Genomic DNA, 27866 nt, shown 5'->3' on the forward strand with positions numbered 1-27866 from the left:
GTCTCTAAGGGTTTGGTACTGTACTGGTCCTGCTGTCTGTAAGGGTTTGGTACTGTACTGGTCCTGCTGTCTCTAAGGGTTTGGTACTGTACTGGTCCTGCTGTCTCTAAGGGTTTGGTACTGTACTGGTCCTGCTGTCTCTAATGGTTTGGTATTGGTCCTGCTGTCTCTAAGGGTTTGGTACTTGTCCTGCTGTCTCTAAGGGTTTGGTACTGTACTGGTCCTGCTGTCTCTAATGGTTTGGTATTGGTCCTGCTGTCTCTAAGGGTTTGGTACTTGTCCTGCTGTCTCTAATGGTTTGGTACTGTACTGGTCCTGCTGTCTCTAAGGGTTTGGTACTGTACTGGTCCTGCAGTCTCTAAGGGTTTGGTACTGTACTGATGCTGCTGTCTCTAATGGTTTGGTACTTGTCCTGCTGTCTCTAAGGGTTTGGTACTGTACTGGTCCTGCTGTCTCTAAGGGTTTGGTACTGTACTGGTCCTGCTGTCTCTAAGGGTTTGGTACTGTACTGGTCCTGCTGTCTCTAATGGTTTGGTATTGGTCCTGCTGTCTCTAAGGGTTTGGTACTTGTCCTGCTGTCTCTAAGGGTTTGGTACTGTACTGGTCCTGCTGTCTCTAATGGTTTGGTATTGGTCCTGCTGTCTCTAAGGGTTTGGTACTTGTCCTGCTGTCTCTAATGGTTTGGTACTGTACTGGTCCTGCTGTCTCTAAGGGTTTGGTACTGTACTGGTCCTGCAGTCTCTAAGGGTTTGGTACTGTATTGGTCCTGCTGTCTCTAAGGGTTTGGTACTGTACTGGTCCTGCTGTCTCTAAGGGTTTGGCACTGTACTGGTCCTGCTGTCTCTAAGGGTTTGGTACAGTATTGGTCCTGCTGTCTCTAAGGGTTTGGTGCTGTACTGGTCCTGCTGTCTCTAAGGGATTGGTACTGTACTGGTGCTGCTGTCTCTAAGTGTTTGGTACTGTACTGGTCCTGCTGTCTCTAAGGGTTTGGTACTTGTCCTGCTGTCTCTATGGGTTTGGTACCTGTCCTGCTGTCTCTAAGGGTTTGGTACTGTACTGGTCCTGCTGTCTCTAAGGGTTTGGTACTGTACTGGTCCTGCTGTCTCTAAGGGTTTGGTACTGTACTGGTCCTGCAGTCTCTAAGGGTTTGGTACTGTACTGGTCCTGCTGTCTCTAAGGGTTTGGTACTGTACTGGTGCTGCTGTCTCTAATGGTTTGGTATTGGTCCTGCTGTCTCTAAGGGTTTGGTACTTGTCCTGCTGTCTCTAAGGGTTTGGTGCTGTACTGGTCCTGCTGTCTCTAAGGGATTGGTACTGTACTGGTGCTGCTGTCTCTAAGTGTTTGGTACTGTACTGGTCCTGCTGTCTCTAAGGGTTTGGTATTGGTCCTGCTGTCTCTAAGGGTTTGGTACTTGTCCTGCTGTCTCTAAGGGTTTGGTATTGGTCCTGCTGTCTCTAAGGGTTTGGTACCTGTCCTGCTGTCTCTAAGGGTTTGGTGCTGTACTGGTCCTGCTGTCTCTAAGGGATTGGTACTGTACTGGTGCTGCTGTCTCTAAGTGTTTGGTACTGTACTGGTCCTGCTGTCTCTAAGGGTTTGGTATTGGTCCTGCTGTCTCTAAGGGTTTGGTACTTGTCCTGCTGTCTCTAATGGTTTGGTATTGGTCCTGCTGTCTCTATGGGTTTGGTACCTGTCCTGCTGTCTCTAATGGTTTGGTACTGTACTGGTCCTGCTGTCTCTAATGGTTTGGTATTGGTCCTGCTGTCTCTAAGGGTTTGGTACCTGTCCTGCTGTCTCTAATGGTTTGGTATTGGTCCTGCTGTCTCTAAGGGTTTGGTATTGGTCCTGCTGTCTCTAAGGGTTTGGTACCTGTCCTGCTGTCTCTAATGGTTTGGTATTGGTCCTGCTGTCTCTAAGGGTTTGGTATTGGTCCTGCTGTTTCTAAGGGTTTGGTACCTGTCCTGCTGTCTCTAATGGTTTGGTATTGGTCCTGCTGTCTCTATGGGTTTGGTACCTGTCCTGCTGTCTCTAATGGTTTGGTACTGTACTGGTCCTGCTGTCTCTAAGGGTTTGGTACTGTACTGGTCCTGCTGTCTCTAATGGTTTGGTACTGTACTGGTCCTGCAGTCTCTAAGGGTTTGGTACTGTACTGGTCCTGCTGTCTCTAAGGGTTTGGTACTGTACTGGTCCTGCTGTCTCTAAGGGTTTGGTACTGTACTGGTCCTGCTGTCTCTAAGGGTTTGGTACTGTACTGGTCCTGCTGTCTCTAAGGGTTTGGTACTGTACTGGTGCTGCTGTCTCTAATGGTTTGGTACTGTACTGGTGCTGCTGTCTCTAATCCCTATAACTGGAGCAGCAGACTCAGGCAGAAGACCACTGATCATATGAATAAGGATTACTTATCATACCAGGGGTATCAGGTCATCATGCCAGAAGAGCTGAAGAGTGTGAATGGTTAAATGGTTAAATCAAGGTTTCCATGGGTTAATTATTAATAGCAGAGTTTCACGTGTACTTTTTCAGAGGGTGGCCATGGGAGTCGTCTGTTACAATTGTACAATTTCTGAGTGGCGAGGTGCAAGTAGGCTAGTCTATTTCAGGGAGCGCTCTACGTAGGGTGAGTCACCATACATATGGAAGACACACACACACACACACACAAACACACACACACACACGTGGCGTGGAGAATGCTGTTTTTCTGCGGTGGGGCAGGCCTATTGGGCAGCGACTGTATTTGTCTGTCTCTCCCCTCCCTCCCTCCCTCCCTCCTCTGCCTCTCCCCTCGGCCCCTCCCCTCCCTTCCCTCGGCCCCTCCCCTACCTCCCCTCTGCCCCTCCCCTCACTGTAATCTGGCCCTGTGCTTTGAACAGGCTGAACATGCTGGAGCCTCAATCTGTTGGGTGAATACAGAGAAACATGAGGCCTGGACCACCCACAGACAAGACGTAGCAGAAAATAACCCAGCCCCAGACCAGCAAAGGCCAGAGCAGACCAGACCTGAGAGGGAAAAGAGAGCAGCACACTGCCAGAGCAGAGAGCAGAGATAGAGATGTGTTGTGGTGCAGTGAAAAGAGAGGAAGAGATATGTGTTGTAGTGCAGTGAAAAGAGAGGAAGAGATATGTGTTGTAGTGCAGTGAAAAGAGAGGAAGAGATATGTCTTGTGGTGCAGTGAAAAGAGAGGAAGAGATATGTCTTGTGGTGCAGTGAAAAGAGAGGAAGAGATATGTCTTGTGGTGCAGTGAAAAGAGAGGAAGAGATATATATTGTGGTGCAGTGAAAAGAGAGGAAGAGATATATCTTGTGGTGCAGTGAAAAGAGAGGAAGAGATATGTGTTGTAGTGCAGTGAAAAGAGAGGAAGAGATATGTGTTGTAGTGCAGTGAAAAGAGAGGAAGAGATATGTGTCGTAGTGCAGTGAAATGAGAGTAAGAACGAAAATGAAGGTAACAGGATCAAAACAGATGGAGGCCATTTTGGCTCAACGGGAGGCAGTGGCAGACCAGGGAATGAGAGGGAGAGAGAGAGAAGAGAGAGAGAGAACAAGTCAGCAGGAGAGAGAGAGAGAGAGAGAGAGAGAGAGAGAGAGAGAGAGATAGAGAGAGCTCACTGCCCACAAAATGAGGTAGAAACTGAGCTGCACTTCCTAACCTCCTGCCCAATGTATGACCATATTAGAGAGACATATTTCCCTCAGATTACACAGATCCACAAAGAATTCGAAAACAAATCCAAATTTGAAAAACTCCACAGAAATTCCACAGTGTGCCATCACAGCAGCAAGATTTGTGACCTGTTGCCACGAGAAAAGGGCAACCAGTGAAGAACACACACCATTGTAAATACAACCCATATTTATGCTTATTTATTTTATCTTGTGTCCTTTAACCATTTGTACATTGTTAAAACACTGTATATATATATAATATGACATTTGTAATGTCTTTACTGTTTTGAAACCTCTGTATGTGTAATGTTTACTGTTAATTTTTGTTGTTTTTCACTTTATATATTCACTTTGTATGTTGTCTACCTCACTTGCATTGGCAATGTTAACATATGTTTCCCATGCCAATAAAGCCCTTGAATTGAATTGAATTGAATTGAGAGAGAGAGAGAGAAAAAAGAGAGAAAAGTATGTGACATAGGAATCATGAGTACTGCTGTCAGTGATATGTCAGTGGAACCCAGAGGATGCATTGATTAACCTCTCATGTCCATTTCTCACCTTTCTTTTCCACATCTGTCTATCCCTCCATCTTCCACTTCTCACAGTAAATAGAAAGCCCATCATGCTGCATATAGACAGTCTATCATGGTACTTAAAATGTACAGTTACCCTAATCTGTGCAGAATTTATCTCGCAATGTAACATTATGTTTTCAATCGACAGGTCTTCAGAATGTGAACCTAAATGCCAGAAAGTCAACAATGTCATCTCTTTTCTCCCCCTCCCCCTCTTCCGCTCCCCCCGCCCCTCTTCCTCTCCCCCACCCCTCTTCTTCTCTCTCCCTCTCTCCTTTCCTCCCTCTCCCCTTCCTCGCTCTCTCCATCTTCCCACTCTCCTCCCCTTCCCTCTCCCCTTTCCTCTCTCTCTCCATCTTACCACTCTCCTCCCTCTCCCCTCTCCCCCTTCCTCTCTCTCTCCGTCTTCCCTCTCCCCCTCCCTCTCCCCCTTCCTCTCTCTCTCTGTCTTCCCTCTCCCCCTCCCTCTCCCCCTCCCTCTCCCCACTCTCCTTGCCCCCAGTCTGTTCCCAGTTCTCTAAAGGTGTCTATGCTATCATTGGCCTCTACGACAGGAAGACGGTCAACATGCTGATGTCGTTCTGCGGGGCGCTGCACGTGTGTTTCGTCACACCTTCCTTCCCCATCGAGACGGCCAACCAGTTTGTGATCCAGCTGAGACCCGAGCTACAGGACACTCTGGTGGGGGTCATAGACCACTACGGATGGACCAAGTTCGTCTACATGTACAGCTCAGATTCTGGTGAGTAAAGGGGTCAAAGGTCAAATGATGTGTTCTCTGAATAGTGTCTGCATGTGAAAGAATAGCTGTACTGGGTCGGCCTGGTTATTCTTCCAACATAATTGCTGGGACCATGCTCAAAAGCACAATGTAAAAGAAAATATAATTGCCTGCTCAGTACGGTTCTGGTCGGCCCTATAGTGTGAAAAGACTATATCAACTTCACAATAATGCACAAATATAAGACAACACGGAACATGTTCCATTTACAGTGCATTCAGTAAGTATTCAGACCCTTTGACTTTTTCCATATTTTGTTACGATATAGCCTTATTCTAAAATTGATTAGATGTTTTTTCCCCCTCATTAATCTAAACACAATACCCAGAAAAAAACAGGTTTTAAAAAATCCAGCATCCCAGAGTCGCCTCTTCACTGTTGACATTGAGACTGGTGTTTTGATCTTCAGTTTCTTGGCAATTTCTCGCATTGAATAGCCTTCATTTCTCAGAACAAGAATAGACTGACGAGTTTCAGAAGAAAGTTATTTGGTTCTGGCCATTTTGAGCCTGTAATTGAACCCACAAATGCTGATGGTCCAGATACTCAACTAGTCTAAAGGTCAGTTTTATTGCTTCTATAATCAGAACAACAGTTTTCAGCTGTGCTAACGTAATTGCAAAAGGGTTTTCTAATGATCAATTAGCCTTTTAAAATGATAAACTTGGATTAGCTAACACAACGTGCCATTGGAACACAGGAGTGATGGTTGCTGATAATGGGCCTCTGTATGCCTATGTAGATATTCCATAAAAAATCTGCTGTTTCCAGTTACAATAGTAATTTACAACATTAACATTTCTGATCATTTTGATGTTATTTTAATGGACAAAAAATGAACTTTTCCTTCAAAAACAAGGACATTTCTAAATGACCCCAAGCTCTTGACCGGTAGTGTGTATATTTGCTAAAATGTCTAAAAATCTGTTTTTGCTTTGTCATTATGGGGTTTTGTGTGTAGACTGATGAGGGAAAAAAACATTTGAATCTATTTTAGAACAAGGCTGTAACGTAACATCAACGGGGTCTAAATACTTTCCTAATGCACGGTAGCAGACACTTACAGTCATACATTCTTTCACATACTGGTGGTCCCGGAAATCGAACCGTCTATCCTGGCATTGCAAGCGCCATGCTCTACCAACTGAGCTACAGAGGACCACGACATTACTGTAAAACACAACCACTGGCTGGTTTGTCAAGGTTGTCAAGGAGACCAAGTGACACGGTAGTGAAACAGAGTGATTTTCAGCTGACTATCCAGGCTAATATACGGGGGAGTTGCTGGAGGTTTGGTAGGATCGCTGGGGCACAGGGTATGACGTTCCAGGTGAGTGTCAGGAATAGCTTTAGAAATGGAACATGAGCCTGTAAAATCTGCACGTTAGAGAACGTTACACACACACACACACACACACACACACACACACACACACACACACACACACACACACACACACACACACACACACACACACACACACACAAACGTACTTACGCACGTACATGTACAACTGCGTGAGTGTTGCACGCGCACACGTAAACACGTACACAATAAATACTTCCTGCACACACACACACCTCTCACAGGTCCTGTCTTGTGCAAGACATCAGTTGTCATACCAACCACAGTTAGTCATTCACTGATTGCCATGGTGACAGTGGAGGGGTAAGGAGTAGCCATTGTGTCCTTTCACAGTGAAAAGCCTTTTCAGCCACGGCTCTAGGAAACACCTGCCCATGGACAGACAACACACACAAAGACACACAGACACAATGATTTGTCACACAAGGAGTAGGAGAGTGTTGAATATCTCTAACGCTCTCATTTTGTCAGGGTATTTGAAAAGCATACTTGTATGTCAGCAAGAGGAAAGCAAACACGTTTCAGCTGCTTCATTTTCTGTCGGTGCAAAAAAAAACTGAGAAAAAATGACGCACCTGTCCACACCAGGTGTCCTCTCATCTCCTCGCAGTCTCTCCCCTCCTCTCCCCTCCTCTCCCCTCCCCTCCTCTCCCCTCCTGTCCACACCAGGTGTCCTCTCCTCTCCTCCCAGTCTCTCCCCTCCTCTCCCCTCCTCTCCTGACAGTCTCTCCCCTCCTGTCCTCCTAGTCTCTCCCCTCCTCTCCTCCTAGTCTCTCCCCTCCTCTCCTCCTAGTCTCTCCCCTCCTCTCCTCCCAGTCTCTCCCCTCCTGTCCACACCAGGTGTCCTCTCCTCTCCTCCCAGTCTCTCCCCTCCTCTCCTCCCAGTCTCTCCCCTCCTCTCCTCCTAGTCTCTCCCCTCCTCTCCTCCTAGTCTCTCCCCTCCTCTCCTCCTAGTCTCTCCCCTCCTCTCCTCCTAGTCTCTCCCCTCCTCTCCTCCCAGCCTTTCCCCTCCTCTCCTCCCAGTCTTTCCCCTCCTCTCCTCCCTGTCTCTTCCCTCCTCTCCTCCCTGTCTCTCCCCTCCTCTCCTCCTACTCTCTCCCCTCCTCTCCTCCCAGTCTCTCCCCTCCACTCCTCCTAGTGTCTCCCCTTCTCTCCTCTCAGTCTCTCCCCTCCTCTCCTCCTGGTCTCTCCCCTCCTCCCCTCCTAGTCTCTCCACTCCTCTCCTCCCAGTCTCTCCCCTCCTCTCCCACTGGTCTCTCCCCTCCTCTCCTCCCAGTCTCTCCCCTCCTCTCCTCCCAGTCTCTCCCCTCCTCTCCTCCCAGTCTCTCCCCTCTTCTCCCCTCCTCTCCTCGCAGTCTCTCACCTCCTCTCCCCTCATCTCCTCCCAGTCTCTCCGCCCCCCCTCTCCTCTCCTCTCCTCCCAGTCTCTCCCCTCCTCTCCCCTCCACTCCTCCCTGTCTCTTCCCTCCTCTCCTCCCAGTCTCTCCCTCCTCTCCTCCTAGTCTCTCCCCTCCTCTCCTCCCAGTTTCTCCCCTCCACTCCTCCTAGTCGCTCCCCTCCTCTCCTCCCAGTCTCTCCCCTCCTCTCCTCCTAGTCTCTCCCCTCCTCCCCTCCTAGTCTCTCCACTCCTCTCCTCCCAGTCTCTCCTCTCCTCTCCTCCTAGTCTCTCCCCTCCTCTCCTCCTAGTCTCTCCCCTCCTCCCCTCCTAGTCTCTCCACTCCTCTCCTCCCAGTCTCTCCCCTCCTCTCCCACTAGTCTCTCCCCTCCTCTCTTCCTAGTCTCTCCCCTCCTCTCCTCCCAGTCTCTCCCCTCCACTCCTCCTAGTCTCTCCCCTCCTCTCCTCCCAGTTTCTCCCCTCCACTCCTCCTAGTCGCTCCCCTCCTCTCCTCCCAGTCTCTCCCCTCCTCTCCTCCTAGTCTCTCCCCTCCTCCCCTCCTAGTCTCTCCACTCCTCTCCTCCCAGTCTCTCCTCTCCTCTCCTCCTAGTCTCTCCCCTCCTCTCCTCCTAGTTTCTCCCCTCCTCCCCTCCTAGTCTCTCCACTCCTCTCCTCCCAGTCTCTCCCCTCATCTCCCACTAGTCTCTCCCCTCCTCTCTTCCTAGTATCTCCCCTCCTCTCCTCCCAGTCTCTCCCCTCCACTCCTCCTAGTGTCTCCCCTTCTCTCCTCTCAGTCTCTCCCCTCCTCTCCTCCTAGTCTCTCCCCTCCTCCCCTCCTAGTCTCTCCACTCCTCTCCTCCCAGTCTCTCCCCTCCTCTCCCACTGGTCTCTCCCCTCCTCTCCTCCTAGTTTCTCCCCTCCTCTCCTCCCAGTCTCTCTCCTCCTCTCCTCTCAGTCTCTCCCCTCCTCTCCTCCCAGTCTCTCCCCTCTTCTCCCCTCCTCTCCTCGCAGTCTCTCACCTCCTCTCCCCTCATCTCCTCCCAGTCTCTCCGCCCCCCCCTCTCCTCTCCTCTCCTCCCAGTCTCTCCCCTCCTCTCCCCTCCACTCCTCCCTGTCTCTTCCCTCCTCTCCTCCCAGTCTCTCCCCTCCTCTCCTCCTAGTCTCTCCCCTCCTCTCCTCCCAGTTTCTCCCCTCCACTCCTCCTAGTCGCTCCCCTCCTCTCCTCCCAGTCTCTCCCCTCCTCTCCTCCTAGTCTCTCCCCTCCTCCCCTCCTAGTCTCTCCACTCCTCTCCTCCCAGTCTCTCCTCTCCTAGTCTCTCCCCTCCTCTCCTCCTAGTCTCTCCCCTCCTCCCCTCCTAGTCTCTCCACTCCTCTCCTCCCAGTCTCTCCCCTCCTCTCCCACTAGTCTCTCCCCTCCTCTCTTCCTAGTCTCTCCCCTCCTCTCCTCCCAGTCTCTCCCCTCCACTCCTCCTAGTCTCTCCCCTCCTCTCCTCCCAGTCTCTCCCCTCCTCTCCTCCTAGTCTCTCCCCTCCTCCCCTCCTAGTCTCTCCACTCCTCTCCTCCCAGTCTCTCCCCTCCTCTCCTCCCAGTCTCTCCCCTCCTCTCCTCCCAGTCTCTCCCCTCTTCTCCCCTCCTCTCCTCGCAGTCTCTCACCTCCTCTCCCCTCATCTCCTCCCAGTCTCTCTGCCCCCCACTCCCCTCCTCTCCTCCCAGTCTCTCCCCTTCCTCTCCCCTCCACTCCTCCCAGTCTCACCCCTCCTCTCCTCCCACTCTCTCCCCTTCTCTCCACTCTTCTCTTCCCAGTCTCTCCCCTCCTCTCCCCTCCTCTCCTACCAGTTTCTCCCCTCCTCTCCTCCCAGTCTCTCACCTCTTCTCTCCTCCTCTCCTCCCAGTCTCTCGCCTTCCCTCCCCTCCTCTCCCCTCCTCTCCTCCCAGTCTCTCGTCTCCTCTCCTCCCAGTCTCTCGCCTCCTCTCCCCTCCTCTCCTCCCGGTCTCTCCCCTCTTTTCACCTCCCCTCCCCTCCTCCCATACTCCCCTCCCAGCCAATCAGCTGTAGCCTACCCATAATGCTGTGCCATCTGTCTCAGGTGTTGTGTGTTTCAGAGCATAACTGTCAAGCTACACTAAACTCTGCATACGCTGGCAGTGTGTGTGTGCATGCCTACGTGTTTATGTATTTGTGTGTGTATGCATTCTTGTTTGCGTGCGTGCATGTCTCTTTGTGTGTGCTGTGACTGCTGAGTGATGTTACACTCTCTGAAATAAAGCCAGTTTAATGACAACTGTGAGACCTTGATAAACTGTCACTCTATTAGTCTGTCTGGACACACAACAGGACTATGACAGAGGGGGTTTCACACAGAGGACTGATCCTTGTGATTCATAGAAGCCATGATAGCTAGAGCGCCATGCATGTCCCAGTGATGTTTTTATCTCCCTAGATCCCTTTATCCTGGGGCGGCAGGGTAGCCTAGTGGTTAGAGCGTTGGACTAGTAACCGGAAGGTTGCGAGTTCAAACCCCCGAGCTGACAAGGTATCTGTCGTTCTGCCCCTGAACAGGCAGTTAACCCACTGTTCCCAGGCCGTCATTGAAAATAAGAATTTGTTCTTAACTGACTTGCCTGATTAAATAAAGATAAAATAAAAAAAATATCGGCCAGTGAGGGACTGCATTGCCAGTAACCCTGCTGTTTGTGTGTGTGCGTGTGTGTTGGCGTGTGTGTGCGTGTGTGTGCGTGTGTGCGTGTGTGTGCGTGTGTGCGTGTGTGTGCGTGTGTGTGTGCGTGTGTGTGTGTGCGTGCGTAATTGAGCGGTGGGATGGAGAGTTCTGGAATCCATATCATCATCCATATTGCCTCCTGTTGCCTGGATACTATTCTCCAGCTGCCTTGTCCAAAGGGTTATTTTAAGCCTGTAAGAAAAATTGGTGTTTGTTCGGTTATAGTGTGTGTGTGTGTGCTTGCATGCGTGCGTATGTGTGTGCCTGTGCAGCTGTGTGTCTTCAGGCCGTTGTCGATGGCACTTTGTTCCCTATCACAAGGCTAAATAGAGGTATACAGACAGGCACCTTTGTCAGTGTAGATTATAGCAGTCTGTGTTTAGTCCCCCAGCAGGGCTCTCTCTTTGGTAGACTGGTCTGGGAGTCACCATCCATTGCTATGCAGGCCTGAATGAGGATTAAAGTTGAATGCCTGGGGGAGAGATTAAGGTATTCATACATTTATGCAGGTGTGTGTGTGTGTGTGTGTGTGTGTGTGTGTGTGTGTGTGTGTGTGTGTGTGTGTGTGTGTGTGTGTGTGTGTGTGTGTGTGTGTGTGTGTGTGTGTGTGTGTGAGAATGCGTGCGTACGTTTGTGCGTGAATGCTTGCATGGGTCATTGTGTTCATGCAGGTATTTATTGTTGCACACATTTCAGCACCTTGACACAAGAAGCATCTTTGTTGATTTTGAGCACATCCGTCTTCATATTACCATCTTCCATCACAGATACATTTAGAGCTTCTCTTTATAAATATGACTTTTTTAAGCGCTTTAACTGGAAAGTCTGTCTCAAATTGCACCTTATTTCCAAATTGCACTTTATTTCCTAAAGAAGTGCACAATAAAGGGAATAGGGATTTGGTATGCACAGAGTGAACATAAAGATACATCTCTGAGTGTTGCCATTTTCTTGCAGTCGCAGGGATTTTAAAACTATTTTCTCCCCAGATAACATCTGTGTAGATGTGTTACTGAGCAACAGCCGTTAACTTCTAAAGTGTGTCTCTTTTTATTTTCAGAAGCCTGGAAACGGTGAAAATAAATGTTCACGTCCATTAACACCCTCATAAACAATATTCACAAAATGGCCCTTTTTAGTGAATAAAAATAAATAAAATGATCTGTCTCTCTCTCCTCCCACGTGTCGGTCTCTCCATGTGTTAGTCCAATTAGTTCTTATGAGGGCCAGATTTCATTATTAGTTCTTATGAGGGCAAGATTCCATTATTAGTTTTTTTGAAGGCCAGATTCCATTATTAGTTCTTATGAGGGCCAGATTCCATTATTAGTTTTTTTGAAGGCCAGATTCCATTATTAGTTTTTTTGAAGGCCAGATTCCATTATTAGTTCACATGAGGGCCAGATTCCATTATTAGTTCTTATGAGGGCCAGATTCCATTATTAGTTTTTTTGAAGGCCAGATTCCATTATTAGTTCTTATGAGGGCCAGATTCCATTATTAGTTCTTATGAGGGCCAGATTCCATTATTAGTTCTTATGAGGGCCAGATTCCATTATAAGTTCTTATGAGGGCCAGATTCCATTATTAGTTTTTTTGAAGGCCAGATTCCATTTTTAGTACTTATGAGGACCAGATTCCATTATTAGTTCTTATGAGGGCCAGATTCCATTATTAGTTTTTTTGAAGGCCAGATACCATTATTAGTTCTTATGAGGGCCAGATTCCATTATTAGTTATTTTGAGGGCCAGATTCCATTATTAGTTCTTATGAGGGCCAAATTCCATTATTAGTTCTTATGAACGCCAGATTCCATTATTAGTTCACATGAGGGCCAGATTCCATTATTAGTTATTTTGAGGGACAGATTCCATTATTAGTTATATTGAGGGACAGATTCCATTATTAGTTCTTATGAGGGCCAGATTCCATTATTAGTTCTTATGAGGGACAGATTCCATTACTAGTTCTTATGAGGGCCAGATTCCATTATTAGTTATATTGAGGGCCAGATTTCATTATTAGTTCTTATGAGGGCCAGATTCCATTATTAGTTCTTATGAGGGCCAGATTCCATTATTAGTTATTTTGAGGGCCAGATTCCGTTATTCGTGCTTATGAGGGCCAGATTCCATTATTAGTTATTTTGAGGGCCAGATTCCATAATTAGTTCTTATGAGCGTTCTTTTCATGGTGTGCAGACTCAGATTTGTGTTTCCGATTCAACCTCCTTGTTCTATTTCAGGGAGTAGGGGGCAAACAGGTTTTACTTTGACTAGAATAAGTGTGTGTGTTCTTGTGGAAAAGGGGTAAAGACTGCAGATTGTGAGATTGAGCTCTAGGGAGCTGGCCATGGTCCTGGAATCACACCACGACAACAGAAGGTTGAGAAGAAAAAGTTAGAAATTAAAAGAGTGTTTTCTGTCTGAGGAGTTGACCATGGTCCTGAAACTAGACCTTGAAATAGAGGAGTTGACCATGAGTGGTTAGTTGTCCTGAAACAAACCACTCTGAAACAGAGGAGTTGACCATGGTCCTGAAAGCAGAAGCTCCGTCTATGGAGTTCTCGGCTGTCCATAGCAGTCAATGGTTTAATGTGACTGGCTGCTGGGTTTGAAACCAAGTATTCTGAACACCACTGGACTGTATTTGCCCACTGAACTAAAGCTAGGTCTGATTTCTCAAATGATTTATGTGATTTGACACATTGTATTTATCAGGTGTCACCAACCCCTTTTCAACCACTTCTCTACCTCTCCTCTAAACCATCCAACGGAGCCAGGCATCCATCACCTTTCAACATAATTCTGACTAGTTAGACACACACCAACAACCCTGCTGCAAATATGGCATGTGAAATATGTAAAGAGGGTCTTATGCCATTTTTGATGATTCTCTCTAGTGCAGTTGTGACTGGCTGTGTGGAATACAGCTTCATGTATTAGCTTAGCTTATAATGTAATTGTTATAATTCAGTATTTGGTTTAGTAATGGCCGCCGCTCTGCAGTTGGTAAAAGCTTTGTTTACCTTCTGGAATAACTGTCTGTCCCCTCCCAGGAGGATTCTGATTGGTCTAATATGATACTGTGTGTGTGCCTCCCACACTGTAAATCTGCAGCCATGATCGATGTGTTCCCTAATGGCCTCATATTTCCTGTCCCTGTTCTGAGCCGCGAGCCCATTGGTTCCCTAGCCTGTTCCCCCATGATACTTTAGTGCATTAGCAGCCTATGGGGACAGCTTAATGGAGTGGCCTGGATGTAATTGGTGCCTCTGAGGGACTGTCTGTGTCTGTGTGTGTGTGCAGGGCCAGCCCTAGCCTTTTGGGGGCCCTTAGTGAGATTTAGTTAGGGGTACCCCACCTCGCGGCAAAACATTTTAGTGGTCCTGCAATTCTACACAATGGAGCAAATAGAAAATCTAGCGGTTTTGTAACACGTCATGCAATTCTACACGTTGCCATGGGGAAGAGAAAAAATAACAGTTTTACAGCTATTTCCCTGCAATTCTACACGTTGCCATGGGGAAGTGAAAAAAGAACAGTTTTACAGCTATTTCCCTGCAATTCTACACGTTGCCATGGGGAAGAGAAAAAAGAACAGTTTTACAGCTATTTCCCTGCAATTCTACACGTTGCCATGGGGAAGTGAAAAAAGAACAGTTTTACAGCTATTTCCCTGCAATTCTACACACGTTGCCATGGGGAAGAGAAAAAATAACAGTTTTACAGCTATTTCCCTGCAATTCTACACGTTGCCATGGGGAAGTGAAAAAAGAACAGTTTTACAGCTATTTCCCTGCAATTCTACACATTGCCATGGGGAAGTGAAAAAAGAACAGTTTTACAGCTATTTCCCTGCAATTCTACACATGTTGCCATGGGGAAGAGAAAAAAGAACAGTTTTACAGCTATTTCCCTGCAATTCTACACATGTTGCCATGGGGAAGTGAAAAAAGAACAGTTTTACAGCTATTTCCCTGCAATTCTACACGTTGCCATGGGGAAGTGAAAAAAGAACAGTTTTACAGCTATTTCCCTGCAATTCTACACATGTTGCCATGGGGAAGAGAATAAAGAACAGTTTTACAGCTATTTCCCTGCAATTCTACACATGTTGCCATGGGGAAGAGAAAAAATAACAGTTTTACAGCTATTTCCCTGCAATTCTACACGTTGCCATGGGGAAGTGAAAAAAGAACAGTTTTACAGCTATTTCCCTGCAATTCTACACATGTTGCCATGGGGAAGAGAAAAAAGAACAGTTTTACAGCTATTTCCCTGCAATTCTACACATTGCCATGGGGAAGTGAAAAAATAACAGTTTTACAGCTATTTCCCTGCAATTCTACACATGTTGCCATGGGGAAGAGAAAAAAGAACAGTTTTACAGCTATTTCCCTGCAATTCTACACATGTTGCCATGGGGAAGTGAAAAAAGAACAGTTTTACAGCTATTTCCCTGCAATTCTACACATGTTGCCATGGGGAAGAGAAAAAATAACAGTTTTACAGCTATTTCCCTGCAATTCTACACATGTTGCCATGGGGAAGAGAAAAAAGAACAGTTTTACAGCTATTTCCCTGCAATTCTACACATGTTGCCATGGGGAAGAGAAAAAAGAACAGTTTTACAGCTATTTCCCTGCAATTCTACACGTTGCCATGGGGAAGTGAAAAAAGAACAGTTTTACAGCTATTTCCCTGCAATTCTACACGTTGCCATGGGGAAGAGAAAAAAGAACAGTTTTACAGCTACTTCCCTGCAATTCTACACATTTTGTCAAGGGGTGATTTTCTTTTGCCTTTTTAAAGATCATTTTCTGCAATTCTACACATTTTGTATGACTTATGCCATGTTAATAAGATATCTGAGTGACAATGACTAACATAAACAATGGGTGACCAATGGAGGTTAGGGCTTCTGGGCATGTGCCCTGCATTGCCGGTCATGATTACTACACGTTTAGACAGCTGGCTAGACAAACTTCCAATCTAAAAAATGTTAGCTGAAATGGGCTAATTGAGTGAGTCTCAGTGACTGACATAACAAGAAAAACTGCTGATGCACAACCACATTTTGAAATTGTACCTTCTGTATTCTACGATTTTAACTCTAAATAGTAAGTTGAGACCCCAATTGAGTTCCAAAAAAAATACATATATAAAAAAATGGGGGCCCCCTTGCGGCCAGGGGCCCTAAGCGGCCACTTATGTCGCTTATGCCTGTGGTCGCCCTGGTATGTGTGGTGCACATTTGTTTGTGCAAGTGTGTGTGTGTGTGTGTGTGTGTGTGTGTGTGTGTGTGTGTGTGTGTGTGTGTGTGTGTGTGTGTGTGTGTGTGTGTGCGTGTGCGTGTGATTATTCAGAGTAACACCAAGTGCTGTAACAACATATCTGTACATGGCATCCCAGTCGTTATAATGAACTGTCCCTCTGGAGCCGGTAATCATGTATTACATCGCTGTGCTGTCAGAGAAAGTCTTATGATGGATAGGTCTATGTTAGCATGAAAGCATTTTTATTGATGGATAGGTCTTATTGGGCAATATGCTTCTTGGACTTAGTGGGAAAGGTGCTTTTTGGGCTTTTGGACAAGATGCTTCTTGGGCTTAGTGGGAAAGGTGCTTCTTGGGCTTAGTGGGAAAGGTGCTTCTTGGGCTTAGTGGGAAATGTGCTTCTTGGGATTATTGGGAAAGGTGCTTCTTGGGCTTATTGGGAAAGGTGCTTCTTGGGCTTAGTGGGAAAGGTGCTTCTTGGGCTTATTGGGCAAGATGCTTCTTGGGCTTAGTGGGAAAGGTGCTTCTTGGGCTTATTGGGAAAGGTGCTTCTTGGGCTTAGTGGGAAAGGTGCTTCTTGGGCTTATTGGGAAAGGTGCTTCTTGGGCTTAGTGGGAAAGGTTCTTCTTGGGCTTATTGGGCAAGATGCTTCTTGGGCTTAGTGGGAAAGGTGCTTCTCGGGCTTAGTGGGAAAGATGCTTCTTGGGCTTAGTGGGAAAGGTGCTTCTCGGGCTTAGTGGGAAAGATGCTTCTTGGGCTTAGTGGGAAAGATGCTTCTTGGGCTTAGTGGGAAAGGTGCTTCTTGGGATTATTGGGCAAGATGCTTATTGGGCTTAGTGGGAAAGGTGCTTCTTGGGCTTAGTGGGAAAGGTGCTTCTCGGGCTCAGTGGGAAAGATGCTTCTTGTACTTAGTGGGAAAGGTGCTTCTCGGGCTTAGTGGGAAAGATGCTTCTTGGGCTTAGTGGGAAAGATGCTTCTTGGGCTTAGTGGGAAAGGTGCTTCTTGGGCTTATTGGGCAAGATGCTTCTTGGGCTTAGTGGGAAAGGTGCTTCTTGGGCTTTTGGACAAGGTGCTTCTTGGGCTTATTGGGCAAGATGCTTCTTGGGCTTAGTGGGAAAGGTGCTTCTTGGGCTTTTAGACAAGATGTTTCTTGGGCTTATTGGGCAAGATGCTTCTTGGGCTTAGTGGGAAAGGTGCTTCTTGGGCTTTTGGACAAGATGCTTGGCTTCTAAGACATGTCAGTCATACAGTGTAAATGATGTCATACGATGCATCCAAAATGGCACCCTATTCACCATGTACTGCACCAGGGCACCAGGGAATAGGATGCCTTTTGGAACACAGCCATAGTTCACCTCTAACCCATGACCTTTGCCCCTGACCTGTAGGCCTGTCTGTGCTGCAGAAGGTCCTGGACACGGCTGCTGAGAGGAGCTGGCTGGTGACGTCTGTCAACGTGGAGACCATGACGGAGACCTCGTTCCTCAAGGTGTTCCAAGACCTGGACAAGAGGAAGGAGGGACAGATCATCATCGACTGTGAGACCGAAAGACTCACCTCCATCCTCAAAAAGGTAACAAGATAGAGAGACTCATCTCAACCCTCAAAACGGTAACGAGACTGTGACATTGCAGGAGTCATCTGCATCGCTAGTAGTGGGCCAGCAATGGCAAAAATGGTAAGCAGCTACCATACATAAGCCAGAACTTTGCCAGACCTGGTTTGGTCAGAACTGTGCCACATAAAAATGCCTGTCAGATGGCAAAAGTAGGCATGATTTGGGTCGTTATACTTTGGCTTTCTGTGAATTAATTGAATCCAGACATTTGAGAAAGCATCACTCTGTTGCACGTGAGACATAATTAACATGAATTCTCAGTGAAATAAACACCACATAGCTAGCAGAGAAAGACAGAGAGTAATAAAGAGAGAGAGAAGAGAAGGTAAGAGAGACAGGTTGACGTTTATTGTCATGAATCTTGCCGTGGAGGCAGAACTGAGCAATTTCCGCTAGATAGGCCAGCTGCAAAGTCAAAATAGGCTTATATGTGACCTCAGTTGAGGAACAATGGGAAAGTAATTCTGCTTTAAAAGTTGATAAACTTGTAACTCCACTTTTGAGAAAATGGTCCATTAATGTTTTGGTACACCTACTGGAGAGTACTTCTTTGTCTACACCCATTCAGCATCATTCACACCATCTTAAGCCTTAGCCCCACCCATCTATTTAAGGATTCACATTTGAGGCCATGTGCTAAAAAGAGTGAGTAAGGTAGTAAAGTAAAAAACCAAAGATTTCAAAACAAAGTGTTTGAAAGTAGTAGGAACAACTCCAGGTAAAAATACATTGATGTAGTCCTTGGCCTACAGTGCATTTGGAAAGTATTCAGACCCCTTTACTTTTTCCATATTTTGTTACTTTACAGCCTTATTCTAAAATTGATTCAATTGTATTTTTTCCCTATCAATCTACACACAATACCCCATAATGACAAAGCAAACAGAAATATCACATTTAAGTATTCAGACCCTTTACTCAGTACTTTGGTGAAGCACCTTTGGCAGTGATTGTAGCCTCAAGTCTTCTTGGGTATGACACTTCAAGCATGGAGTTTCTCCCATTCTTCTCTGCAGATCCTCTCAAGTTATGTCAGGTTGGATGGGGAGATTCGCTGCACAGCTATTTTCAGGTCTCTCCAGAGATGTTCGATCGGGTTCAAGTCCGGGCTCTGGTTGGGCCACTCAAAGACCTTCAGAGACTTGTCCCGAAGCCACTCCTGCATTTTCTTGCGTGTGTGCTTAGGGTCTTTGTAATGTTGGAAGGTGAACCTTCGCCTCCCTCTGAGGTCCTGAGCACTCTGGAGCAGATTTTCATCAAGGATCTCTCTCTACTTTGCTCCATTCATCTTTTCTTCGATTATGACTAGTCTCCCAGTCCCTGCCGCATAAAAACGACCCCACAGCATGATGCTGCCGGCACCATACTTCACCGTAAGGAGGGTGCCAGGTTTCCTCGAGACGTGACGCTTGGCATTCAGGCCATAGAGTTCAATATTGGTTTAATTAAACCAGAGATTTTTGTTTCTCATGGTCTGAGAGTCTTTAAGTGCCTTTTGGCAATCTCCAAGCGGGCTGTCATGTGCCTTTAACTGTGTCTTCCATCTGGCCACTCTATCATAATGGCCTGATTGGTGGGGTGCTGCAGAGATGGTTGTCCTTCTGGAAGGTTCTCCCATCTCCACAGAGGAACTTTCGAGCTTGGTCAGAGTGACCATTGGGTTCTTAGTCAGCTCCCTGACCAAGGCCCTTCTCCCCCAATTGCTCAACTTCTTCCATTTAAGAATGATGGAGGCCACTGTGTTCTTGGAGACCTTCAATGCTGCAAAAAAATGTTGGTACCCTTGCCCAAATCTGTGGCTCGGCACAATCCTTTCTCGGAGCTCCACAGACAATTCCTTCGACCTCACGGCTTGGATTTTGCTCTGACATGCAATGTCAACTCTGGGACCTTATATAGACAGGTGTGTGCCTTTCCAAATCATGTCCAATCAATTGAATTTACCACAGGTGGAATCCAAGTTGTAGAAACATCTCAAGGATGCTCAATGGAAACAGATACACCTGAGCTCAATTTCCAGTATCATAGAGAAGTAACTCTGAGTAATTTATGTAAATAAGTTATTTCTGTTTTTTATTTGTGATAAATTCGCAAAAATGTCTAAAAACTTGTTTTCACTTAATGTCATTATGGGGTATTGTGTGTAGATTGATAAAAAATAAATAATATTTAATCAATTTTAGAATAAAACGTAACAAACGTAACAAAATGTGTAAAAAGTCAAGGGGTCTGAATAGTTTCCAAATGCACTTTATATCCTAGTCTGACTTTGGTGCAGGTCATGTTGTTCTTCACATGACCGTCTCTGGTAAACACACACTATATCAAATCACATCTAAGTTGATTTGTCACATGAACAGGAAACAGAAGGTGTAATTGGTACAGTGAAATGGTTACTTCCATATTTGGATAGGAGCAATATCAGAAATAGAGAGTGTCCAGATAAAAATATTATATAAATAATTATTAGATGATGCTTACCCAGACACACTTGTCTAAATTGTTGGGTCACGTGAAAGAAATGCTATAACCAACCCCCAGCCACATCTAGCTAAGTAAATGGGTCACTATTGTCTAGACATGTTCATGAAATACAATAGATGGCCTTAATCACCCCCCAAACACACCTCGCTAACTTGATGGGTCATGTAATCATCTGATGAAGTGTAGTCTTTTGTTTAGACATGTAGCTAGCTAGCTAAACAATTAACCATAAGCCCTACCCATAGCTACAGTACAAACGGATTGTCATAGCTAGCCACCATGCATGAAATGCTGTAGTATTGTTAGTGTTGAAATACTGGAGAGTTGAGACCAAATCACGGACGCTGGACAGAGTGGATTTCAGTTGTAACAAAAGACAGTTTTAATGAGTCAGAGATATCTTGTCCCGCAGTTTTACGTGCACGGACCTAGTTCACATAACTCGGCAAGGAGCCAGGTGAAAAAGAGGCCTATACAATGGTTACATACATTTTTATACATAGAATAAAGTAGGTGGAGTCTTGTCGTTTCGGTCTTCTTGACTGGTCGGAGGGTTGGAGGCGGGCCTTGCTCTAGCCAGAGCGGGCCCCATTGGTGCACAGCAAAAGTTCTTTGCTCTTGGGACCGGCCAGTTAGAGGGAGATGAGATGTGTGTTTATATAAGGAAGAGGGGGTCAGTCTTATGGCTGGGTGTATGTGTTCTTACGACGGAATGTCTTTGTTTATATGAGCTATGTGTATGAATATTTATATAACAAATCCCCCTCTTCACGTCTATTAGACGTGAAAACTATAGCAGAAAGGTGGCGGTTGCAATCGTGGGTATATATAAGGTGGTGCTCCTAACCTTGTCTGGTTTGCATGGTGGGTCTGTGGGTGTAGTGCTACGTTTGGGACGGGAGTGATTGGAGGGAGTGATATCAGGAAAGGAGTTAGGGACATGTGTAGGGGTTGGTGTATGTGATGTGGCAGGGTGAAAAAGTTGTTCAATTAACCATGTGAAAGTCCTAGGGTTACTCCAAATATCAGTAGGAATATCACAAATAAGGGACCAGATATCCCCAGCCTCACCCAGAGAGGGAGAAATTTCCCTCTAACTGGGCGAGGTTCCCTTCTCAGTGGAGGCGGAGTTTGATGCCGCATCACCTGAGGAAGGAGTGTCTTCATTTGGAATCGAATTTAGGCCGCTCAAATCAGGTCTGACTTCAGTCAGTGTTCTAGAAGGAATTGGGGCTGGGGTGCAATGTGTAAGGCGGTGCCAAGGTGTGCCTGATTTACCTTTGACCTGGACTGAGTGTGAAGTAACCTCCTTCACTTCGTACGGTCCAGTCCACCTGGGTTCCAGCCACTTTCTCTTGTGGACTGTAACCCACACCCCGTCACCAACCTTTACCTTCAGTAGTGGCGTGTCCCCCGGCAGCTCCCCCTCCTGGACCTTGTGAACCTGGGTAGAGAGTGCTGCAGAGAGAACCGTCAGTTTTTTCACATAATTAGACATTACAATTTGTTGTACATCAAGGGCGGGCATATGACCTCCCTCCCTTGGTGGACCATGCATGACTCTACCAGTCATTATCCCATGAGGCACATACTTTAGCTATCTTAGCTTTTGCTTTTGGTTTGACGTTCCACCAGATTTTGGGATTGGGGCCTGTACACAGATCCAAATCTGTGGGTTATGCCAAATCTTTCTTCCACCTGTCTCAGGTGTTTGTTAAATGTAAGCCATTTGTCAAATTTGATTTGTCTTGGGATGCCATACCTGGGTATTAGTTTGGTTTGTAGCCACTCAAAGGCTGACCTAGCATCCTCCCCTTTTGTTAGTATTGCCTCTACCCATTTGGAGAACCTATCTACTGTGACTAGGAGATAGAGTTTGCCTTTAGATACATTTTCGGGGCCCATGTCGGTGTAGTCTATACTAATATCCTGAAAACATGCATTAGGTATTACGTATGAGCCCATTGGTGTTTGATATGGTTTCTTTGGGTTGTGTCTGTCACAACCATTGCATTCGTCACAAAATAAATCATCGTCATAAAATAAGTCAAAAAATAAAATAAGTCATATTTTTTATGTGAGGGTGCCACCAGATGTGCGAGGCCTTTTTGGAGGGTCTTTAGTTTGCCTTCGTGTGTGGGGCCATGTGTTTCTCATAAAAGTTCTGGGTCCATCAGTGTGGACTGCTTCATGGACATGGGCTGAGTCTGTATAGATATTCAGTCTTTCCTTTTCCTCTGATGAGGACCTGCGTCAATCCGATGATTTCAGCTAATTTGGCCGATGCTGGTTGAGGGATGATGGCTGATTGAAGGGTGACATCACGAGGTGAGCTGTTTTTTCAATAGCTTTTGCTACTGCAGCAACGTATCTGGAGCATGTTGACTGTCCTACCTCAATGTGGTCAAGTTTGAAGAGTAGTACATCAAGACCCTTCTCTCCCCCTCTTGTTTCTGGAATAGGACGGATGAGGTGAATCCTTCCCTTCCAGAAACATCCAAATGGAACTTGTTCTTGTAGTCAGGTGCAGTCAGAGCTGCTGCCGCTGATAGATCTGTTTTCAGGAGTGCTATGGCTGTTGATGCTTCAGCCGTCCAGGCCAGGGGTGCATGGAGGTTCCTTGATCGTAGGATGACCGGTGCTGCCACCCCCTCTGGGCCACACCCAATGGTACAACACCTGATAGGTGGGGTCAGGTGCATCATGTCTTCGTCCCAGTCTGCAGTGTAGAGGCAGTCCTCAGTTTCTGTTGCATTGAGTGTGCAATGGATCTCAGCTTGGGGAGTCTTATATGGGTGCAGAGTGTAGATTTGAGCTTTCAGTTGGTTGAACTTAAACTGGATGTGAGGGGTGGCAGGCCCTGTGGGTAGGCATTTTAGCCAGTACACTTCTTGGGCTTCAGACAGTGTGGTCATCGGCAGGAGTGGCATCCTCATCATTCTTACTGGGTGATCAGGTGTTGAAGTGGGAGGGTTGGTTGTAATCTTGCTGCTCCTGCTGCATGTGGCTAGATTCTGGGTGGTTGTATGCTGGCTGTTGCTGATGCATGGGTGTGGGTCCTGGTTGCTGATGTTGCAGAGGTGGGTTTCCCCCACTTCCTCTTGCTCTCCATTGCTGTTGCTGCGGGGAGAGTGGTTTCATGCAATCTCTGGCAAAATGACCGGTAATTCCGCAGTTAAAACACTGGTAGTTTCCCCCTCTGTGTTGTCCAGTGTAGGGACCCCGTCGAGCCCATACTGGGTGTTGTTGTTGCAGGATATACTGCTGTGGGGGAGGGTATTGGGGTGGTTGGGCCCCCCTAGTGGCCGTGAGTGAGGCTGCCTGCTGTTGGATCATCTGAGCGACACTCTGGGCCACTATTTGGGAGATGTCTGTTTTGGTTCCCGGCTCCTTCGTTTCTTCCGCCACCATCTGTTTCTTAGGTTTTTCTCCTTGTTGTGCTTCCTTCAATTGGAGTTTCAGGAGTTGTACCTGGAGGGACTGCACCTGGCTCTCAGCACCCCCTCTTTCCTTGTTGTGCTGGGTCACATGGTGGTGCACATGCGTATTGAATTGGGTCAGAGGAAGTGCAATCAACCCTACCGTTCCTCTGAGTTTGGTTTTAACATCTCCAGGACACCCGTTGACCACCATTTCCTTCCACATGCTGAGTGTGGTATCAGTGTGATCGAATGGTTCTTCGTGGACCGATCTCCATGTGGTCTTAGCCCTGTCCAGGCATGCTGCAGGTTGCTCACCTGGGTTGATTGTGAAGGAGGATAAGGTGGCATGGTTTCTTTCTGTAGGGTATGCTCTCCGTAGAACTTCCCATAATCTGGTACGGAAGTGGTCTATGGGCAGTGTTGGGGCCCGCCATCCAAGGTCAGCTGCTGTCATGAGGGCCTCCATGGTTCCGTGGTCGGTGGCTCTTGCTAGAAGTGCTTTCATGTCTCCTAGGCAGAGTTGCAGGCCTGACGTAAGTGTCTGCAGTTGAAGTAGCCACGCTGAAGCTCCTCCATGTAGGCTAGGCATCTGTCCCATCAGTGTTGTTAAATCAGTCATTTTCCAGGGCTGGTACTCCACAGTGTGTGCATCACCTGGTGTCGGTCGCAGGGGGTACTGTCCTGCCATCTCCTGCTCTCGCTCTCTTCTATCAGCAATTCTGGAGGATCGACGGAGTGTTTCGGACCCCATTGATTCGGTAACTTTGGTTACTGTTCCTCTCATTATGCCTTCCACACGGTAGGCTCCCTCTCTGTTGTTATCTTGGTTAGCTATTAGCTCCCTGAGTTCCTTAGCTCGAGCTATTGATGATTTCAGCAGCTCCTGCATCTTAGTCACGTTTGGAGCTCCCATCGGAGCTGGGGTGAGCACCATGTCAATTTCTTCTTCGTTTTCGATATCCATGTTCTGATGACAGTCCTCCCTATCCGTCTGATAGAAGTGGTTTGAATCTAATCTTGTTTGTAAGTGTCCTCTGGTTTCAGAGGTGAGAGAGTTCACAGAGGAGCATTGCGGCCTCCGTTCCTGGGGGAGGTCTCCTGCTCCTGGAATCCCAGTTTCGAACTGTTCACATACCATATGGCCAGCCGTTATCCCCAGGGTAATTTCCCCTTTTAACTCCCCTTGGTCTATTCTCAGAACTGGAGCCTGTATTGTGGGAGGTGCCCTGGGCAGGAATGGGTTGTGTGACGGGCTCCGGTGATTTTGTCCCTTTGAGTATGGCTGGGGCTGAACTGCCTCCATTGTCAATTGTGGATATAGTGAGGGAGAAACGGCCACAGGGGGAGCCGTGGGCAAGTTCTCAGGCGGAGCTTTAACATCCCCCGACGCCACAATAGCCACGCCCATCATGTCTGGTGTGTTTTTGGGTAGCACCCTCCTACTCTCCTGTATGGCCCATGTACCTATCTTGAGCTCCCCCTCCGCTCTCTCTTTCTCTTGTACCTACTTTTTTGAACCTGTGTATCTTGTTTCTCTCCGCCTCACTCGCTTTTGCATGCTCTACTGCGTCCTCTAATTCTGTCTGCATATCTTGGAGTTTCCCCCCTGTAGGTGGTCCTCCGCTAAAATAACCTGCTTGTGTCCATCTTATCCGTAATCCTTTCCACACTTTCTCCACTTTCCCATACTGTTTTTTACCTCCCGCTCTATCAATCATACTCTGATCTAAATATTCATTGAATTTTAGTTTGGGCGTGGTAGCTGCAGACATTTTATCTAGTTCGTCTGATAATGTGTATAATGCGTTATTTAGGTATATTCAATACTTACTATGTGGTGTTTATTTCTATCGTTGTATGCTTAGATATACTGCTGTACTGGCAATGGCTTATCTCTTCTACCCCCACCCTCGCATACAAAGGGGGTTATCAGTATGTGACGCCCGCCACGTGTGTATTTCACCGGTATTTTATTTGAATTTGTTCAGCGATTCGTTTAGGTATTATCTATAAATGATTCTGCGATTTCCTTTTGGAACAATATATCAGTGAATATATGCGGTTCTATAACAATTTTCAGAGTAATTCTAGCTCTTTAGGAAATATAGATAGAATTTCTAGAGAACTAAGAGTTGTTCAGTGAATTATTTAAATACTTTCTGTAAACAATTCAGTAAATTCCTTTATGAACTTATATCAGTAAATTCGAGCGATTCTATAACAATTGTCAGAATGATTATATATCTTTAGGAAATATGGATAGAATAGAAAAACCCAAAAATCAGTGTGTAGCTTTTAGCGTCTGTCAAACAAAGTCTGTACTAAGCTCGGCGGCTTATTTAAATACTTTCTAGAAACAATTCAGTAAGTTCCTTCATGAACTTATATCAGTAAATTCCAGCGATTCTATAGCAATTGTCAGAATAATTTTAAACTTTAGGCAATATCAACAGGAATGAAAAAAACGAAAATCAGTATTCCAGCCCGGCTGCTGTCAATCAAAGTTGCCCGGCCATTCGATACTAAGGTGGCTTTGTCTAATAGCCCAGTGTGCCTAATAGCCCAGTTACGTATCCCAACCTACTCCGCGACAAACGTTTCTTTCAATTTAATTTCCCCCATCTCCAAATCATGGAATGTCAACTCTGGTTCATATTATGTTTATTGTTTGATGTGCAATAGCCACCTCATTCCCGATCTCTGTCTTGTGGAACGCCAAACTTACATATCCTGTATCTACTCGACTACACCTCTTACAAAACCTATTAAATAATACACAGCTTTTTTAATAGGGTATTTTTCATGCAGATTCATTCAATCCAACCACACCTCCACAAGACCTATTCGATGTTATATGTATCAACAGGAGATTTTACTTGTAGATCCGGTTCATCTATCATTCAACTATAACCACACCTCCACAAGACCTTATTCGATAGTACAGAACGTATCAAAAATAGGACATTTTTACTTGCAGATTCGGTTCATCTATAACCACACCTCCACAAGACCTTATTCGATAGTACAGAACATATCAAAATAGGACATTTTTACTTGCAGATTCGGTTCATCTATAATTCATTCATTCGTATGAAATTCTCATTGAATTTCCAACATCCATAATTGTGTCCATTACGTGTTAAAACACAGCCACTATTTAACGTCACCTCTATACACAACCCAATACATATATAATTAGGACAGTTTTCTATGCAGATTTCAGAACAAATAGGGTCCCTGGAGGAATTTAACACATTGGTCAATCACAATTCACACATTCCTATTAAAATAACTGAGTATAGGCCCATTAATAAGAATATATATATATATTTTTTTACAAAACAAGATATCTTTAATCAATGTCTTAGGTTCTTATGTAAAAAATTTGGGCACCGATTCATACTCACGCCCAGTACTTTCTGATCAAAATTTGGTTTAGGCTATAATACAATATGCAGATTTCGATATAACGGGCTCTGCTCACCTTTATATAGAGCGCTCCGATCAGATTTCCTGAGGCAAGATGAATGGCTGGGGAAGTCACTCTTCCGTCTGATTTTTTAGCCGTGATCAGTCTCGTCCTCTCACACTAACTTATAATAGATCGAATTCAAGAACAACCATCCTCTGCTACCAATTCTGTTAGTGTTGAAATACTGGAGAGTTGAGACCAAATCACGGACGCTGGACAGAGTGGATTTCAGTTGTAACAAAAGACAGTTTTAATGAGTCAGAGATATCTTGTCCCGCAGTTTTACGTGCACGGACCTAGTTCACATAACTCGGCAAGGAGCCAGGTGAAAAAGAGGCCTATACAATGGTTACATACATTTTTATACATAGAATAAAGTAGGTGGAGTCTTGTCGTTTCGGTCTTCTTGACTGGTCGGAGGGTTGGAGGCGGGCCTTGCTCTAGCCAGAGCGGGCCCCATTGGTGCACAGCAAAAGTTCTTTGCTCTTGGGACCGGCCAGTTAGAGGGAGATGAGATGTGTGTTTATATAAGGAAGAGGGGGTCAGTCTTATGGCTGGGTGTATGTGTTCTTACGACGGAATGTCTTTGTTTATATGAGCTATGTGTATGAATATTTATATAACAGTATGAATCTGCAGGTATCTAAAGCTAACCAACTAGGTTCAATGTTAGCTAGCTATGCAATGCAAGTGGTTTCCTGAGATATGTATAATGTAAATACACAGATCACACACTTAATGTTAGATAGCGAGCCAGCAAGCTAACGTTGGCTAGCTAGCTAACCGTACCCTTTAACCTGCAAAAAAACAACTTTGACAACATTTGAAATGTATAATATCTGAAAATGACGCGTATACATTGATGAAGGCTTCACGGCAGCGTGTCTCTTCTGTTTGGTTTGTAGCGAGCTACAGCTTGTTTGGCCTGTTGTTGTGTCTAGTCACTCTGGTTCACACTGATTGTGTGCAAAATATCGTCCATCACAACGTTTTCCCACTGATCTTTGTTGATAGCGCCTGCTAAATTCAGGGCAGCAATGTTGTTGAGAGCTGTAGCAACACTTTTGCAGTTCTGCATGGCTAACGTTATATCTTTTTTTTAAATGT

The 27866-nt window shown here is 46.1% G+C and overlaps 1 protein-coding gene across 4 annotated transcripts in view; it reads left to right on the plus strand.

Moving 5' to 3' along the window:
- LOC110489094 (glutamate receptor 1) overlaps positions 1-27866 on the plus strand; it is a 180227-nt gene that overhangs the window by 49344 nt on the left and 103017 nt on the right. For all 4 annotated transcript variants that reach the window (XM_036943242.2, XM_036943244.2, XM_036943245.2 and 1 more), the window contains exons 3-4: positions 4745-4984; positions 17152-17336. In XM_036943242.2, coding sequence (XP_036799137.1) covers positions 4745-4984; positions 17152-17336 — 425 coding nt within the window. The remainder of the gene's footprint in view (positions 1-4744; positions 4985-17151; positions 17337-27866) is intronic.

Source organism: Oncorhynchus mykiss, chromosome 14 (genome assembly GCF_057628025.1).
Source record: "Oncorhynchus mykiss isolate SJ-2025 chromosome 14, ASM5762802v1, whole genome shotgun sequence".
Classification (NCBI taxonomy): Eukaryota; Metazoa; Chordata; class Actinopteri; order Salmoniformes; family Salmonidae; genus Oncorhynchus; species Oncorhynchus mykiss.